The sequence below is a fragment of the Pteropus vampyrus genome, unplaced genomic scaffold (assembly GCF_000151845.1).
Source record: "Pteropus vampyrus isolate Shadow unplaced genomic scaffold, Pvam_2.0 Scaffold378, whole genome shotgun sequence".
NCBI classification, from domain to species: domain Eukaryota; kingdom Metazoa; phylum Chordata; class Mammalia; order Chiroptera; family Pteropodidae; genus Pteropus; species Pteropus vampyrus.
In genome coordinates this window covers 801,431-817,216 of record NW_011889159.1, presented here as the reverse complement: position 1 = coordinate 817,216, position 15,786 = coordinate 801,431, and the positions used below count along the sequence as shown (strand labels likewise).

The following is a 15,786-nucleotide window of genomic DNA, read 5'->3' as shown; positions in this document are numbered from 1 at the left end:
GGAAATAGAGCTGGACTATGCTGGGCAAATCTGCCAGCAAGCAGCAGCTGGTTGGTTACCCGTCTGTAGCTGACAGTTGAGCTGGTCCCTGCATCTTCCCTCGCGTATCTGGGGCCTTGGTGGGACATCTGGAATTGTGAGCCAGCGTCTCTATGTGGCTCTTACAGCAAGATATTCTCAAGAGTCATCAGATCTCCTTATGACCACGACTCTAGTGTTCTAAGAGATCCCAGTGGAATCTGCAAAGTTTATGATCTGGTATTAGAATTGTCTCTTATGCCACTTTCTATTGATCCAGCACTAAGCTAAAAGAGGGAGGGGGGCAGCAACTGCCTCTCAGGATAGTTTGAGAGCCCTATCAGCATGTAGCTGCAATGTTTCTTCCATCTCAGTACTCGGGTCTTTTATCACCTGCAAATTTTTTTTTTTTTTTTTTGCACAGAAAGTGTTCCTTGAAAATGGGCAATTCTCCAAAACAGGTTTCTACATTTTAGTGTTGTGCTACACGAACAGTAAAACATGATAATGCACATCTGCTCACAGGAATGAGCTGCTATTAAAAATCAGATTCACAGATTAAGGGGCTTAAACTCCTTAATGAAGACAATTTAGAGACGAAAGGGCCAGGAAAATCTGACTTTTATTTCTTAAATAGTGTGAAGGAAAGGAGTGAGGGAATGGTCCCCTGATGTGGGAGGGACATAGAGCAAAGAGCTAAGGATCCTCAGCAAAGGCCCGGTGGGCATTAGGGAAGCGCTGGGGGTTGTAGTTGGGATCTTCCTGCAGTCGCTTCTGTATATCAGCCCGGAGCTAGAGAGAGGGAGCAAGCAGGTTGAAGAGGCACTGGCCAAGCCCCTAGGATCCCAGCAAGCACACAAGGCCATCCCTCAGGAGGCCATCCCTCAGGAGCTAACACTTCCCCACCAGCCACGCACTGTCAGCCCAACATGGTATCTGAGCCTTCCCAGATGCCACTTTTAAAACACTTTAAAAATTACCAAGTTGTAGTCCCAGGCTAACAGTTCTTCTCTGAAGGAATCCAGGGAAGAAGGGCCCTAGCCCAACCCCTCCCACTAGACCATCCCTATTCTGCTTCAAGATGGGGGCACCTGCTGCCTGTAGCTCTCCTGAACCTCTGGTGCCTCCAGGTCCCGGCTCAGGCTCTCGGGGCTTGTCAGGGGCCGAGCTCCGGCTGCCTTAGCTGCCCGGCTCACGGCCTCTGAGAGGAGCAGCTGGGGGCCCTCACTCTGCATTGTCTGGGAGTTGGGAGGGAAAAGAGGATCAAAGTGAGATCCAGTACCACCACCCAGCTCACCCTTTCCATGAGTTAACTAGTCTCCATGCTAGCAGAGAGAAAGGAAATAGTCGTGTGGTTTTAACAGAAGTGCCTTACTAATTTTACTTGGCTCTGGCCAAAAACAGCATTTGAATGTACCGAACTTACTCTCCAAAATAAGAGAGGACAGGATAGGTCAAGCCATCCAGCATTCAAAGCTAGCTAGTCCACGAGAGGAAGCCCATAGGAAAGAAAATGGGCCCTAATCACATGGGGATTAGGGAGCCGAAGGATAACAGGACTACTGCGACAACCATGAGCAAGTCTGAGACCCAGAAAGGTTTCCTCATTGATTAAATGAAAAACCTGTAGCTCAATTTGAATCTAAGCACAGCAAGGGAATCTGAATATACAGGGATCCTCAGGGAAGAGGCAAACCAACCTTGCGTCTCTTGGCAGGCATACCACTGAGGTAGGCATCACTCAGGGGAGGCTGCGGTTTCACCTTCCGCTGGCTCTGAATGTCCTGTTGGATGATAGGAACCCATTCCTGGGAAGGATTAAAAAATGAGAAAGTAATCCCTACAACTTTCAGCTGCCTTGGCCCACCGATCACCTCAACACTTACTGGGGGTACTGCTGCTGCCCAAGGCTCTGTCTCAACTGAAGCTCCATCCTGTTCCTCTTGGGAGACCCCCTCAGGAGCAGGAGGTGGACCTCGGGACATAGCCTCTTCTGCTGTTGTGCCAGGGGCTGGGGAAGCATTCTCCCGCTGGGAGTCAGACAGCAGGAAGATCCAAGTTTCAGAATTCTCAGCCTCCAGCCCCTCTACCCTCAGCCTTCCACTCCGCATTATCCGGCCCCTCAACCTCTCCCTGGTACCTGAGGCTCAGGGGAAGTTCTCTCTGATCCCTGAACTTCCATTGGCTCCTCAAAAAGTGGCTGTGAAATTGGACAGAGAAGACCACCACCACAAAAAGCCCTCTCAAATCTCTCCAGTTCCCTCAAATCCCCTGACCTCATACCCCATTATCAGGTCCTTTACCTGTGGTGGATCACCAACCCTGCGAACATATCTGAGGATGGCATCTGGGCCTACAGGCATGTGCTCCAGAACCACCTGAAGCCTCAGTCCCATCATTGTGGTCAACCAGCTCACCAAGGATGGATTCACCCCGCGAGACATGCGACGCTGAGGGGCAGAAAGCAGACATGGAACATGAAACCCTCAACCAGCTTTTGAAAGATATCGAAGAATAAAGGATGGCAGTGTGGAGAAGAAAATGAAACCACAGGATACCAAAGAGAATAGAAACCCAAGGAAACAAAAGGCTCTGGGGCTGGGTGGTGCTTACAATTCGGCCATTGATGACAGCAGCAAGCTCCATCTGCTGTCCCCCCAAGCAGTGCAGGTTCAGAGCCAGGCATTCAAACAGGCCCTGGTTACACAACTCCAACAAACGGGCCCCAAATCCACTGTCTGTGGGCAAGACAAGAGAGAATGCTGGCACCCCGCAGCCCTGCACACCCAACATGCCCTACTCACCCTGGCCCAGCCAGCCCCTGACCTGTGCAATGCAGCACATGAGCAGCAATACTATTAAACTGCTCTTGGAGAAATTCCAGGTTTGTCCGAATGATGTCCACACCTGGCTGGACCTGCACCGAAGACTGAGAAACAAGACACACCAACACCCCAAAATCAGGAACTCCAAGGGACTAGTTGTCAAGGACAGGGCAGCAAGAACAGCAGCTACCCTACCAGACCCAAGAGAGAATAAGATGGTGAAGGGTTACTCACAAAACTCTCTCGAACATACTCTTCTAGCCCCATGATCAACGTGTGGGTTGCCATCTACCAGATGGGGAGGGGGGGAAGGGGGGGACACAGCACAGGTTTAGATTCAAGCCCCAGCCCTCAAGACACTTCCCATTCCACCCCCAACAAATTCCAAGGCTTGGACTGGGACAGTTGTAGCTTTAAGTGACAGATGACAAGTCAGGAATAAGGAATTGAAGATGAGAAGAAAGAGAGCTCTGGGACCCAGGTCTTCATTTACCCGGATGTTACCAGGTGTGGGCTCCTGGCCACCCAGGTAGTGCTGGTGAAAGAAGGATCGCAACTGGGGCTGGAGTCGCTGCAGTGGCTGGAAATGTCCGTGGAGGAGCATTACCACATCCACCATGGAAAAGTTCTGGCACAGAAGAGAGAGCAGGGCCCCGAAGAATCCTGGGGACAGGGACAAAAGTTAGCAGTGGCCTTTACAACCTGACCTGCCCACCTACCCACAGCCCATCAACCTCATCCCACCTTGGCAACACCCTTAAACACAGGCCATCTCTACTCCCCAGGGTGCCCCTCCCTGCCCCTCCTAGAGAAGGCCAAAGCACCACCTGTTTGCTCACCAAGAGCCCCATCAGCCCCAGGCTCAAAGATGTTGCTAGATCCACTGAGACGCTGTATGAAAGCAGCAATACTTTCGCTACTGCCTGCCCGAGCCCCCAGAGAGCCCAGGAGGGAGCTCAGCACACCCTGCACCACTGAAGTAAAAAATTCTGGTGATAGGCTCTCAGGACCCAGGCCTCCAGGACTCCCTGTGCCACCAGAAGGGGATCCTGGTGGGGGTGTGGTCTGCTGCTCTGGGACCAGAGGTGGGGGTGGGGGTGGTGGAGGGGGCGGAGGGGCCGTCTGAGTCGCCTGGCAAACAGAGAAGAAAAAACAGAAAATAAGGTGAAAATGGGGACAAAGACAAAAAATGGCATCAGGAGGGCACAAACAAGCAGGAGTTTAGAAAACGGGGAGCTATGTTCTGATCGTAAGTCCTTACAATAGAATATGCATAGGTAGTCACTCAACAGCAGACTTAGATTTTCCTCATCTCCGAAACGGCAGGTTCAGAGTCAGTGGATCCCCCCAAGGTTCCCTCCCACTGACATGCCACCAGGGTCTGTAGTCCAGTGGATAGAATGCCGCCAACAAGGCACCAGTGCCTGGCTGGGCTGAAGAAAGAAAAGGTGAGGTGAAGAGCAAGCCAATCACTAACCTGCAAGAAATCAGTCATGCCCTGGAGAAAAGCAGGAACACCAGGCATCGCCACAGTGATGGTGGGAGAAGCCATGCCAGGCCCTCCAGCCCCTGGCCCTGCAGGCCCCAGCAGGTTCCCTAGGAGCTGAGAGAACTGAAGATCGGTGGTGGAGGGCTGAGGGGGTGGAGGCTGGGTAGGCCCTCCGGGGGCAAGGCCAGCTGTGGTAGCTGTGTTGGTGGTGCCAGCACTGGCTGAAGCAGTAGCAGGGGCTGGAGGTGGAGCCATTCCTGGGGTCCCCTGAGCTATAGAGACCAAAAGAACAAACTTGAAATCTGAAAAGAAACAAGACACTACTGCTTCTCCATTCCAACTTTCCAGCAGAAAAGCAAGAACAAAGGAACTACGGCCAAGAACTGGAAAGCACCAATGAGGAGATTAAGAAGAGAGCATCGACTTTCAGAACCACAGAAATCTCTTAAATTAGAGGTGGAAAGAACGAGGACTCACCCACAAGGACCGGCTGCATAAGAAGCTGCCCCACAAGACCGCTCACCATCTGGGCCAAAGAGGCATTGGTACCCAGACCAGCACCCTGCTGAGAGAAGGGGAGGCTTTTAGTCCTGCCCCTTCCATGCCCCACCACAGGATTCCCTCCCCACCAAAACTCTCCCACTCTTACTCACCAGAGCCCCTGAGACTGGGGGCCCCCCAGGATGGGAAGGCCGAGCCTGTGGAGGGGTGGGCCGGGCAATCACCACCCGGGTTGGAGCTGTCGGGAAGCCTGGTACCTGCTGTCCTGTGTGTGGCAGAGGAGAGAGACCAAAGAGGGCTGAGAGCCAGGCCCATGCCCACCAGCCAACAGCACCCACCACCATGAACCATGGCCTCCCTCCCAGGCCTCCCCTTCCAGGTTATTACCTGCGGCCGCGGAGGCAACGGCTGCCACCATGGCCTGGTGAGTGATCTGGTGGGCGACGGCGTGCATGAACTCAGGGGGCAGGGAGGGCAGCTGGATGAGGGTGGAGCCTGGGGGGCGGGTCTGATGTAACCTTGAACCTGGACTCCCTTCAACCCACCCATTAGGCCCTACCCCTTCTCTACCCAGAGTTCAGCCTGCTCTGATACCCTCACTCTTACCCAGGGTCTGGCCATGACCAGGGGGTCCTAGGGGGCCAGTGGGAGCACTCGGAACTCCACCAGGCTGTGTGCCAGAATCTGGGTAGGGAGACAAAGAGAGTGGCCCTGAGACAGGCAGGGCCAAGGCCTGACAGTATCCTCCTGAGATCGGCGTCCTTCAGGCCTCCACTCCCCCGACCAGAATGCCTGCTTTTCCCTCCACTTAGGGAGGAGGTGCTCCCTTCACGAAAACAAAAATCCAAGGACAAACAGTCCCTGCTGACCCTCCCCACACAGGCCGACTAAAGCTTCTGCTCTGATTCCTCTGCTACTAGCAGCAGCCCTGGCCTCTCCCTTCCCTACCCTCACACCTCAGCACCAACCCCCCTCCCTCGCCGTGCTGCTCTTCTCTACCAGCACCTACCCTAACTCACCTTGAATGTTCATGTGCATCATGACCACGGGTTCCACGCTCTGGTGTGAAATCCGGATGACCCTTGGGTGGCTGGTGGTTGGGGGCGGAGCCGGCCCAGGGTGGGGTGCTGCCTCGGTTGACTCGACAGTGGCAGAAGTGGGAGCTAAGGATGAGGCCTGCCCAGGACCAGGGGGAGCTGCCTCCGCATTAGGAGTCGGTGGAGGCCGAGTTCCATTCCCTGTCATGGTCACAGTGGTCCCCACATTGATCTGGAAGAGACAGACGGATGGAACAGAAGTGAGAAAAACAGAACAGACTAACCCAGAGCATCCCATGATATACCTCTGAAGTCTCCTCCACCTTATGCCACTGTTTCCAAAGCCTCCACCCCTTCTAACTTTCAAGCCAATAGCCACCCCAGGTCATTACACCAACAGCCCACCATTCTCCCTCAGGCCAGTTGCCTACCCTGCTCCCGACCCACCTGAATGGGGATGGCTGCCTGCTGAAGCACCATGGGAGTGGTGTAGTGAGACATAGGCCGGACAACATGCAGATGTCGTGGGGGTGCACAGGCCAGATTGCAGCGCAGGTCCGAGAGCGCCACAAAGGTGTTGCCCAGCAGCCGCAGGCTCTCCCCGACCAGGTTGATCAAGCGCTGGTCCTCTTCGCGGCCCTCTTGCTGTACCCCCAGGTCAAACATAGAAACGCGAGGAAAAAATAAAGGCAAAAAATATCAGACTGGAATCCACCTCACTAATCAAAGCCATAATACCTTCTGAGACTATCACCTCCTCTAAACCTTTAGCTGTATCCTTGGAAGCTTCTGCATAGACCAAATCTTTCCTCCAAACCAATTCTGCTGAATGTACCTAAAGAGCTTCCTATTAAAACAGGCCCTACAGTGAAACAATTAGGTCATCATCTACTAACCTCCCTTACTTTATAATCTTCCTAAATAACTCAGGGAACTGAGAAGTGCAAAAAGAACGGACACTGCAAACATTACCACCTTTCCTGAAAGGGAGAAAAAGATTACTTAAGTCTAAGGAAAAATCATTTTCTTGTAGAAAATGTCTCTTATGGGGGAGTGCATGATGTGTATGTCAGCTTGTTCCATTTGGGGAGGACGATGGTAAGGGGGTGAGCGGGCTCACATTGTTGTTGTAGTCCGTGCTGGCGGCGGCACCCAAAACCTCATAGTAGCGCTGCAGGAAGGGCTGGAGGCGGCTCTCAAGCCGCTGGAGCTCCTGGAGCACCTCAACGTATTCCGCAGGAGAAGGATGGCTGTGGGCAACCCCAAGAAGCAGTGAGCTAAGGCTTTCCTCAGATTACCAATCTCAAAGGTGACAAACATCACGACTGCCCTCTCTCTCTCCCTGGCCTCCCAGACCCCTGGGCCCAAGCCTTTCCCGGACGAGCAGAACTTGTTCTTTACCCCCACCCACAGGAAGACAAGAAGAGGAAGATAAACTACTTCCATCCTCCTCACAGCACAATCCTGCATCTACAATGGTAAGCCACTGACTCTAACGAAAAAGATGAGGCCTTTGCTAATTCAGGAGAGAATCATCAGGCGCAGGAAGCACCATTCGGATTTCCTTGCCCCAAGGAGAGCAGTGCAGCTGAGCTGCCAGTCCTAACCTTATTTACTAACTCCAGAACCCCTCTTTGCCCCCTAACACTAACCTTCCATGTAAGACCTCAAGGGAATCCTTCCTCTCCCATCACACCTCTCCTGGTCCTCATCCTTCACTCAGGATCCCAATCCCCCTCCCAAAGGTGCCCTCCTTCTCTCACTTGGGTGCATTTGTCTCTGGGGCAGGTGATGGGCCTGCTGCAGCTGGGCCAGAAGGGGTGAGCTCCGGACTCTGGGCTGGGGCACGCTCCTCTACTTCTTCTGCCTCCATGGGCTCCCGAGGAGGTGCTTCACTTTCCACTGCTTCTGATGTCTGAGAGCTCAAGGCTACTGGCTCCGGGGCCGCAGTTGGTGTCTGTGTGGGTGGCTGACTGTGCTGTGCCTGGGGCCCCCCTCGACACTGAAGGTGGGGAGAGTCGACATACCAAAAGTAGAACAAGATTGCTCAGGTCAAAGGAGACTGAGTGGACAAGGTGCTTTTAAGCACCTTCTGTGAAGGCATGGCTTTGTAGCTAAATCTGACTCTAGCAACCAGTTTGAGACTTCCATAAATACATGCATAATAGATATCTGTGATACGTACAAACTAGTTACTAACAAGAAACAGAAACTATGGTTTCCTAACCTCTATAAAGAAAGAAGGAAAAGCCACAGGTTGCAACCACAGCACAAATTAATGAAATCAGGACATCTCAATATCAAATATAATTAGGAAATTAAAAAAAACAAAATCCTCCTTTAATCGAAAAACAATGCCATAAGGATTATCTGACAAGTCTGAAACAAACTTCCCAGATATCAAGCACCAAGAGGATTGGCAGGGACAAGACAGTCTCACATAGATACTTTTTCTGCCCAAAGAACGAAAACTGCAGAGATCAGATTAGGAAGGAAGCATCCCAGTGGATGTGGCCAGTCAGGCCTTCACCTCAAGCTGAGGAGCAGGGAGGATGGGGAGACAGAGAGACAAACAGACCCTAGCCAGTCTTGACCACTTACCTCCATCCGGGATAATAAGGTCTGAATATCCCTAATCATGTGCTGAGCCATCACCAGTCGTACTCGGGGCTCACTCTACAATAACAGAAGAAATATGAAGGCAAGTTTGAGATGAAGCCATGAGCTCCACAACCTACTGAACCAGACCCCATCTCCTCAGTCAGGTCCAACCCCACCTCATGGCCTCCTTCTCCCAGATCCCCTTCCCTGACCCTCCCAGGCCCCGTGATACCTGAATCGGGGCCTGTTCCATGTTGATGTGAACATCCACAGCAGAGCCGTCACTCTGGGGAAAGGGTAAGGGAAGTTGCTCTGGGAGAAGCCAGATACTAAGGCCCCCACACTTCCAACTCATCTTCTAGAGCTCCACCCCTTTTCTCCTCAAGACTGAGGCTACTAGCAGATCACAGGGCCTTCCGACCCCAATCTAAAGACTGAGCCACCTGTCTTACAAGGTTTCTGCTGCTACCACAACCAAACTGCCCTTCCCCACAAAAACCATCCCATGTGGAACACAAGCTTACAGGAAGATTGAAGGTTCCAACCATGACATAGCTGTTGGCATTCCGGTCATGAACAGATGCCCCAGGCCCCCGAGTACCAGGTGGGGGTCCCCCACCATGGGTGGCTGAGGCAGACCCTGTCCCAGAAGATGCCCCAGAAGGAAGCTGAGTATGAGGAGGAGCACGTTCCACCAGGTGGATAACCTTTCCCCCAACATCTGCAACAACAAAAAAATACACCAAAACATTATATGATCAGGTAAACCCAGTCTCAGCTCATCCCTCTGGACAGCTACCTCAACCTCCGAACTGCCTCTTCCACTCCCTTACTGTATTCCTGGAGCTTCTTATCATCCTGCAGAACTCGTCCCTGGTAGATGAGCCGCTGTTTCTCAGAAGGGATGCTGACAGAGGCAGCAATGTGCTCCTTAAACTCCTTAACATTCATCTACAAAGAAGAAGAAACACAAACAGATATCAAGGAATAGAGAAAAGAGAATAGAAAAGGGACAAGTGACTTGTGTAGCTGAAGTGTAAAAACCATCTCATCATAAAATTACTGCCTTGATTGTGAGATAATTATTGTGCAAAGCCCCAAACGAAAGCAAATCCAGTCAAAATATAGATGATAAACATAATGAAGTTCAGTTTCTAGGCCTAGGACAAAGATCTATGGCTGAGAAACACAAAAGTCAACTAACATTTTCTTCACTCCTCTGCCTGGCTCCCAAGGGAATGTTTTTCTAAAGATACCAGTGACCCCGCCCCAAACACAAAATGAAACAATTCTAATCTCAAAGATAACAGCAAGGACAAGGAAGATGGGGTGGACAATCAGGTTAAGGAAGACTCAAAGAAGATGAGAGAAGGGAGCAAAAAAGAAAAACATTTTTCTTATCTAGATGATTGGCTCTTGGATATTAGCAGGTTTTTTTACATACATCTAATCACAAAAACCTACGTGTTTCTGAAATCCACATAATACTATGTTTTAAAAACCATGAACCCCTCATGATTTTGTCTCCAAGTGTTACATGAATAATAATATCGATAGCTGAGTCCACATTAAAAAGATTCAAATTATACCACAAATGTTAATAACTCCACTCAACAGTACATTAGTGCTCCACCTCCATTACTGGCTGATTTCTCATGCTTAAACACACAATACAGACATGATCAATTTTTGTTTTTAAGTCACATTGGTGTTTGGGGTCTGTGTGTTCTATTTCTCTTCCCCAAAGCAGAAGCCATGTCTGTCCCTTTGGGCTGCGGTTCACTCATGATAACAGCATAGAGATTCCTCCTTCCTTCGTATTTCCCTCTGCATTGAGTTCTATAGAGGTGGAGGAAGGCAGAACAAAATCTACCTCATTCAAAAGAAATCATACCTACTCAAGTCAACAAAAAATATCAAAAAACGTTCTGTCTAGAATATGAACAAAGAAATCAACGAAAGAAAAGTTGAGAACCAGGTTGTTCTCTAAGGCTAAGGGGCCTACAAAAGAAAAAAAAAAAAAGGAAGAAAAGAATTAATGGATGTCTTCCAGAAGCACTGGGGTCTCACCTGGGCCCCCACAATAAAGGTCCGAGTCTGAGAGTCCAGGGTCTTCACCAGCACCTCCAGGCTGTCAGGCTTCTCCATAGTGCTACTGGCACTATTATTGGGCTCCATGGCCTACAACTCTCTGAAGAAGAATGGAGGGAGAGAGGGCCCGCTGTAGCCCAGAGCTGATTTTACATACCCAGGAACCTCCCCGGCCTGAGTCTCCGCCCCCATACCTAAAGAGTTTCTCCTACACAAGCACATACACACACACCCGCCCCCATCCCCCTTCTGATTCCGGGCCACAGAAAAAAGAAACACAAAGGGTAGAAGACGAACGGCACAGTGAGCTGGGAGACGGGAGGTGGGAGGGGCTCCACGATGCCAATCACAATAAGGGAGAGCCAGTCTGACTAGGAAGCAGGGAAGGAAGAAAGCACGAGGCCAGTGTCATCACCGGTCGCGACAGAAGGGCTCCAGAGGTCGGTACACCCTGGAACAACGCGAGAGCAGGGTGGGGAGGGTCGCGCTAGACTCTGTGGACAAAGTGGTTTCGCGCACGCGCGCCACGCCCACTGTGCCCAAGTCACGACAGACCCGAGATGACGGACACTCACGGGGGGCCAGACTGGCTAGCTGACTACCCCCCTCTTCTGCCTTCTTCGGTGCTCCAGCAAAGCGTCGCAACCAAACACACCTAATACACCACCACACCGCGGCTCCGCCCCCGACTTCCCCACGGTACCGTCACTTCCGGTCTCCAACCTGCCACCGACGACCACTTCCGTTTCCTCGACAGTATGTGGAGATCACGAGGAACTTCCGGCTCCCTCCAGGTTCCAAGCTTTACTTTCGTGGGGCACTAGAAAGTCTGCGGCCCCAAGCAGTGAATTCCTAGGGGCGAGAGGGGCCGGGGCCGGCCTAGGTGGGAGAGAGCCGAGCACCCGGGGAGCCACCGCCGCCGCCGTCGCCCGGGGGACTGTGCTGCGCTTGCGTGCGTCGTACTACGCATGCGTACACACTTAAGCACCGCCCCACCTCCCTGGTGCTGTTAATACCTCCTGTGCGCGCGCTTGAGTAATGGGAGATTGAGGTGGCCACTATAAATGCCTGAAAAAAAATTACCAAACGAGACTACGACTGCCTCAAGAGGTTTTGGACGGTCGTATGGATCTTGGCGTTTGGGGATTGGAGGTTGTGCCTTGTTAATCTATGTTAGTCTTCGCTGGTAGAGACTTTGAGACGGCACTGTCTTAGCCACCTAAAATCCCGTCTTCCTCTCACGCAGCGCCACTCCTCTGGCTCCTCCTGAAGTCACTCTTGTCTTAGGCGGTTGGGGGTGGTTCGCGAGCTGTCTTGCGTGTGGTCGGTCGCGTTGTTAGGCCTGACCTTAGTTCTGCCCGGTGGGCATTTTGCAGAGTCTGAGCGCCATGTTCCTCGCCAGTGGAACACGCCATATTCTGGAGAAGCTAAGGATTTACTATCTTTCAGGACTATTATCAAAAAAAAGAAAAAAGGACCCCCCCAAGTTTAGAAATTGGAAGCAAATGAAGTCAGACTAGAGGGAAACATAAGACCTTGACCCTGGGGAATTGAAGGAACCGCCGAAATGCTTCTGCAGGCCAGGATTCAGGGGGTTACTGCCTCTCTGCCCTCTTCTCCCACCTCCGCCCGCGAGCATAGGCCTCGGCACCTGTAGTGCAGTCACTCTTCCAGCCAGACCCATCGCTGCTGGGGTGGCTGCCTCGTGCCCAGCCTTTCTGGGATTCGTACTGTTTTAGTTAAGAATTCTAATAGACCTCTGTTTAGTGAGCACTTGGTTTGTGCCAGCCAATTTTCTAAGGGTTTTATGTACTGTCACATTTAAAAGCTTTTCGACATCTGAGGTAGTTACTACATTTTATATAGCGAGTACACCTAGCGAACATATATGGCAGAACTGACAAATCCAGACCTACCAAATTCCTTTGGGTCAAGCACTTCTACTTAACTGTCCCAATAAATTGTTTTTTTATTATAAAAAAATGTCAAACTACCCCAAAATATAATATAATGAACACTCATATATCCTAAATCATAACTCTCGCCTCTCAGGACAATTATTTTTTGAGCAGTCTAAGTTACAAATCTAGTAAGGAAGCCCCACTTTCATTGCATTAACTGCTCAACCCACTTAGCATTATCCAATGACTGACTCTTGACAATTCTTTCCTTAACTCCTATTATTTGAGAACTTAGTACCCACCGTAAACTAATATATGCTTTACAAACATTACTATTAATTTTAGTGACTGTTTACTTTGGACTTTCCATGTCCATGCCTTTACTAAGGGCTTTATATTCATTGTCTCTTAATCCCATGGGATTGATGATTTGCTCATTTTACAGATGAAAAAAAGTCATAGAGATTAATAAAATTGTCCAAGGTCTAATGAGTAGTAGAGGTAGAGTTTGAACCCACTCTGCCTGACATGAAAGTCTATCCTCTGTAACCAGTGGATTATGTAGCCTCTTATTTGTAGTAATAAACTTTGAGTGAACTCATCTGTCAGTGAACTTTTCTGGATGGTGTACATATTGTTTCCCCAATTATAAACTTCGGAAAGAAAGCCTTCCATCAACCATGCCCCAGCACCTGATTCATATCTGTTCTAAATCACTTACCAAGTTGTATTGCAATGATTTGTTTACACAGCTAATTTTCCTTAGACTGACTTCTTCAAGGCCAGGGACTGTCTTACTCATTTTTATGCTCCCAGGGCTAAGGCAGTTCCTGGCAAACAGTTGGGACTCAGAAGTTTGCTAAGTGAATGAATGAATCAAGCAACCTCTCTTCAGTGCTGCACAACAGAGCAGATATCCAGCCCAGATATGGGTTGAAAGACCACAGGCTTCTACCTGGAGGGCTCAGCTCTCATAATTCCCAAGAGACCCTGGACATGCCAGGGTGTATTGTGGAGTGGTTGCATCTAGAAGAGCGGGAGGAAAGGCCAAACATTGCAAGTAATCCGTGCTTGGAAAACAAGGTCGAAGTTACTCATTACCAGGTAAAAGGGTCAAGGGTCGAGGCAAGGGGGCTGGAAGCAGAGTGGACTGAGCAGCCAGCAGAGGAGAGAACAGCTAAGGTACCAACCGCTCCACACAGAGCACCAGCTTCCTCTTGCCTGAAGATGTTCGACCAAATTTGGGCAACTCTACTTTACCTCTACAGCATTCTTCTTAACTCCATCTACCAGTGCCCTGAGTATAGTCAACTGACAACTCAGGGAGTGGACGGGAAAGAGGTATGGACTGAGAATGGGGTAAGCTTATAGTAGGGGCTATGAGGGACCTAAGTGGTGGCCTAGGATAACTGGAAGCCACATTGGGAAAGGGAAGAAGAGGGTGTGTGTTATGATAATGGAAGCAAGGACAAGTAAAGAAATATTAGTACCATGGCCATCAGTGTGGAGACATGGTAGAATTTGTGGGGACAGGGGTTGGTTACTCAGGTTGATTGAGGGCAAGCAAAGAGGCAAAATCATTTAATGACTCCCCAGTTGAAAAAGGGCAGCCAACACCTCCACCCCTAAATCTTGCCATTCTGAAGAGAGTGGATGGAAACTGTAGTGGGACCCACCCTCTTCTGCTCCCACTGTTGTCTCTCTAGTTCCCAGAGCCCCACCTGGGTTGGTGGTACTTTATCGCAGGGGCAGCTCCCACCAAGGAGGAGTTGGCGACTTTTGACCTTGTGGACAACATTGTCTTCAACATGGCTGCAGGCTCTGCCCCCATGCAGCTCCAGCTTCACGCTACTATCCGCACGTGAGTGGTGAGAAGACAGTGGCACCAGTAGGTAGAGTCTCTGCCCAGAGTGTGAGCACCCACATACAAAGAGCTGGACTTTTTGGCATATCCACTATTCTCAGCCTACTGAGTTCAACAGCTCTGTGAGTTTCCCTCTGGAAAGACTGGCCTAACCATTCCCTTGGTAGCTTGAAACCCAGCGGGACATGGGCTTCAAGAAGGAATTAGAGGGAATAAAGGTTGGTACTGTGTGGTTGGAGTATCACTCGGTCTTTCCTACCTGCCACCACCACCTCTGTAGGAAAAATGGGTCCTGTGTGCCCCGGGAATGGATCTACCACCTAACTGAGGGGAGCACAGATCTCAGAACTGAAGGTTGGTTCTCTCCGGCCCTCACTCTCCCCAAGTTCCCTGGGCCTGCTTGGTTTTGCCTCTGTCCTCACACTTCCCCCAACCAACCCTGACAGGACGCCCGGACATGAAGACCAAGCTCTTCTCCAGTTCATGCCCAGGTGGAATCATGCTGAAAGAGACAGGCCAGGGTTACCAGCGATTCCTCCTGTACAGTGAGTGGGGAGGCCGGGCAAGATGGGTTGGAAGGAAACATGGGAGGGGCAGGAGAGCCCCTCACTCTGAGCCCTGTGCCACCACCCCAGGAAGGGCTGGGTGCTTCTAGAAGGTCCTCACCAGGGGCTGTGCTGAGAAGCAGAGGCTTTGATGGGCCTGATCCTGCTCTGCCCTTCCAGATCGCTTGCCACACCCTCCTGAGAAGTGTGTAGAGGCATTCCAGTCCCTGACCTCCTCCTGCCTGGACTCCAAGGCCTTCTTACTGACTCCCAGGAAACAAGGTGAGGGGTTAAAGTCCCACAAAAGAGGACTAGGACTCACCAAGTCTTCTTTGGATGCTAGATGAAAGGGACTCGTGGTGTCACCAGAGGGCAAGGCCAGAGGCCCATCAGAGTGGCTGTATTGACACCTTCATTTGTGTCAGGTTGTGATGGCCCAGAGGGAGCCAGGATGGAATGTGGGCCACTCAAAAGAGAGGTTTCTGAGTATACAGTGGCTAAAGAGGGCAGAGGGTCAGACATGGAGAGAAACAGGCCTCAGAGACATCTGCTTTGACATGGAAATGAGAAAATACATTCTCCCCCAACCATTACCAGCAACTTTGCTTCTCTCTCTGGATTTCCTTCCTTTCCATCCTCTTCTCTCCTCCCACCAGAGGCCTGCAAGTGGTCCAGTAACTGACCTGAGGCTTCATCTGTACCCCTAACTGGATGTGGTAGGAGCTAAGATTGTGGTGGAAGAGAAGCTGGAATCTTCCTTTCAAGAGTAATAAAGATTTTTCAATCTTCATTTCATGTTGGGGTTTGTCTCCAGACATCAGTCCCATTCCCCCCCGCCCCCCATTTCAAAACTCCCCCAAACCTTCTACCACTGAGTGGCAGTAACTCTCACTTTGTAGTGGTATATTTAGGAT

General features: G+C 50.8%; 2 protein-coding genes across 27 annotated transcripts; one reads left to right on the top strand and one right to left on the bottom strand.

Annotated features, from left to right (window-relative positions):
• Window positions 1-621: 621 nt before the first annotated feature.
• BAG6 (BCL2 associated athanogene 6) lies at window positions 622-11,552 on the bottom strand. Of its 22 annotated transcripts, none has more exons than XM_011379861.2 (26): window positions 11,286-11,467; window positions 10,542-10,662; window positions 9,305-9,422; window positions 8,996-9,192; window positions 8,704-8,757; window positions 8,472-8,546; window positions 7,634-7,872; window positions 6,991-7,120; window positions 6,318-6,515; window positions 5,853-6,102; window positions 5,440-5,544; window positions 5,221-5,328; window positions 4,986-5,098; window positions 4,810-4,897; window positions 4,321-4,604; window positions 3,683-3,974; window positions 3,337-3,506; window positions 3,078-3,131; window positions 2,845-2,947; window positions 2,632-2,756; window positions 2,322-2,468; window positions 2,159-2,218; window positions 1,905-2,048; window positions 1,719-1,826; window positions 1,110-1,256; window positions 622-810 (listed from the first exon to the last, which is right to left on the bottom strand). In XM_011379861.2, exons 2-26 carry the CDS (start codon window positions 10,647-10,649, stop codon window positions 715-717), a joined length of 3,513 nt encoding a protein of 1,170 aa, XP_011378163.1. In that variant the 5' UTR covers window positions 10,650-10,662; window positions 11,286-11,467; the 3' UTR covers window positions 622-714. The 22 variants fall into 22 exon arrangements, with proteins under 22 accessions (XP_011378163.1, XP_011378159.1, XP_011378168.1 ...); XM_011379857.2 differs by having other exon boundaries at window positions 11,266-11,417; XM_011379866.2 differs by having other exon boundaries at window positions 4,810-4,894; window positions 11,266-11,417.
• APOM (apolipoprotein M) lies at window positions 11,282-15,662 on the top strand. Of its 5 annotated transcripts, none has more exons than XM_023523132.1 (7): window positions 11,319-11,406; window positions 13,732-13,804; window positions 14,210-14,324; window positions 14,608-14,681; window positions 14,774-14,872; window positions 15,053-15,154; window positions 15,529-15,662. In XM_023523132.1, exons 3-7 carry the CDS (start codon window positions 14,272-14,274, stop codon window positions 15,552-15,554), a joined length of 354 nt encoding a protein of 117 aa, XP_023378900.1. In that variant the 5' UTR covers window positions 11,319-11,406; window positions 13,732-13,804; window positions 14,210-14,271; the 3' UTR covers window positions 15,555-15,662. The 5 variants fall into 5 exon arrangements, with proteins under 5 accessions (XP_023378897.1, XP_023378899.1, XP_023378900.1 ...); XM_023523130.1 differs by having other exon boundaries at window positions 14,170-14,324; XM_023523129.1 differs by lacking the exon at window positions 13,732-13,804 and having other exon boundaries at window positions 11,282-11,406; window positions 14,170-14,324.
• The last annotated feature ends 124 nt before the right edge of the window (window positions 15,663-15,786 follow it).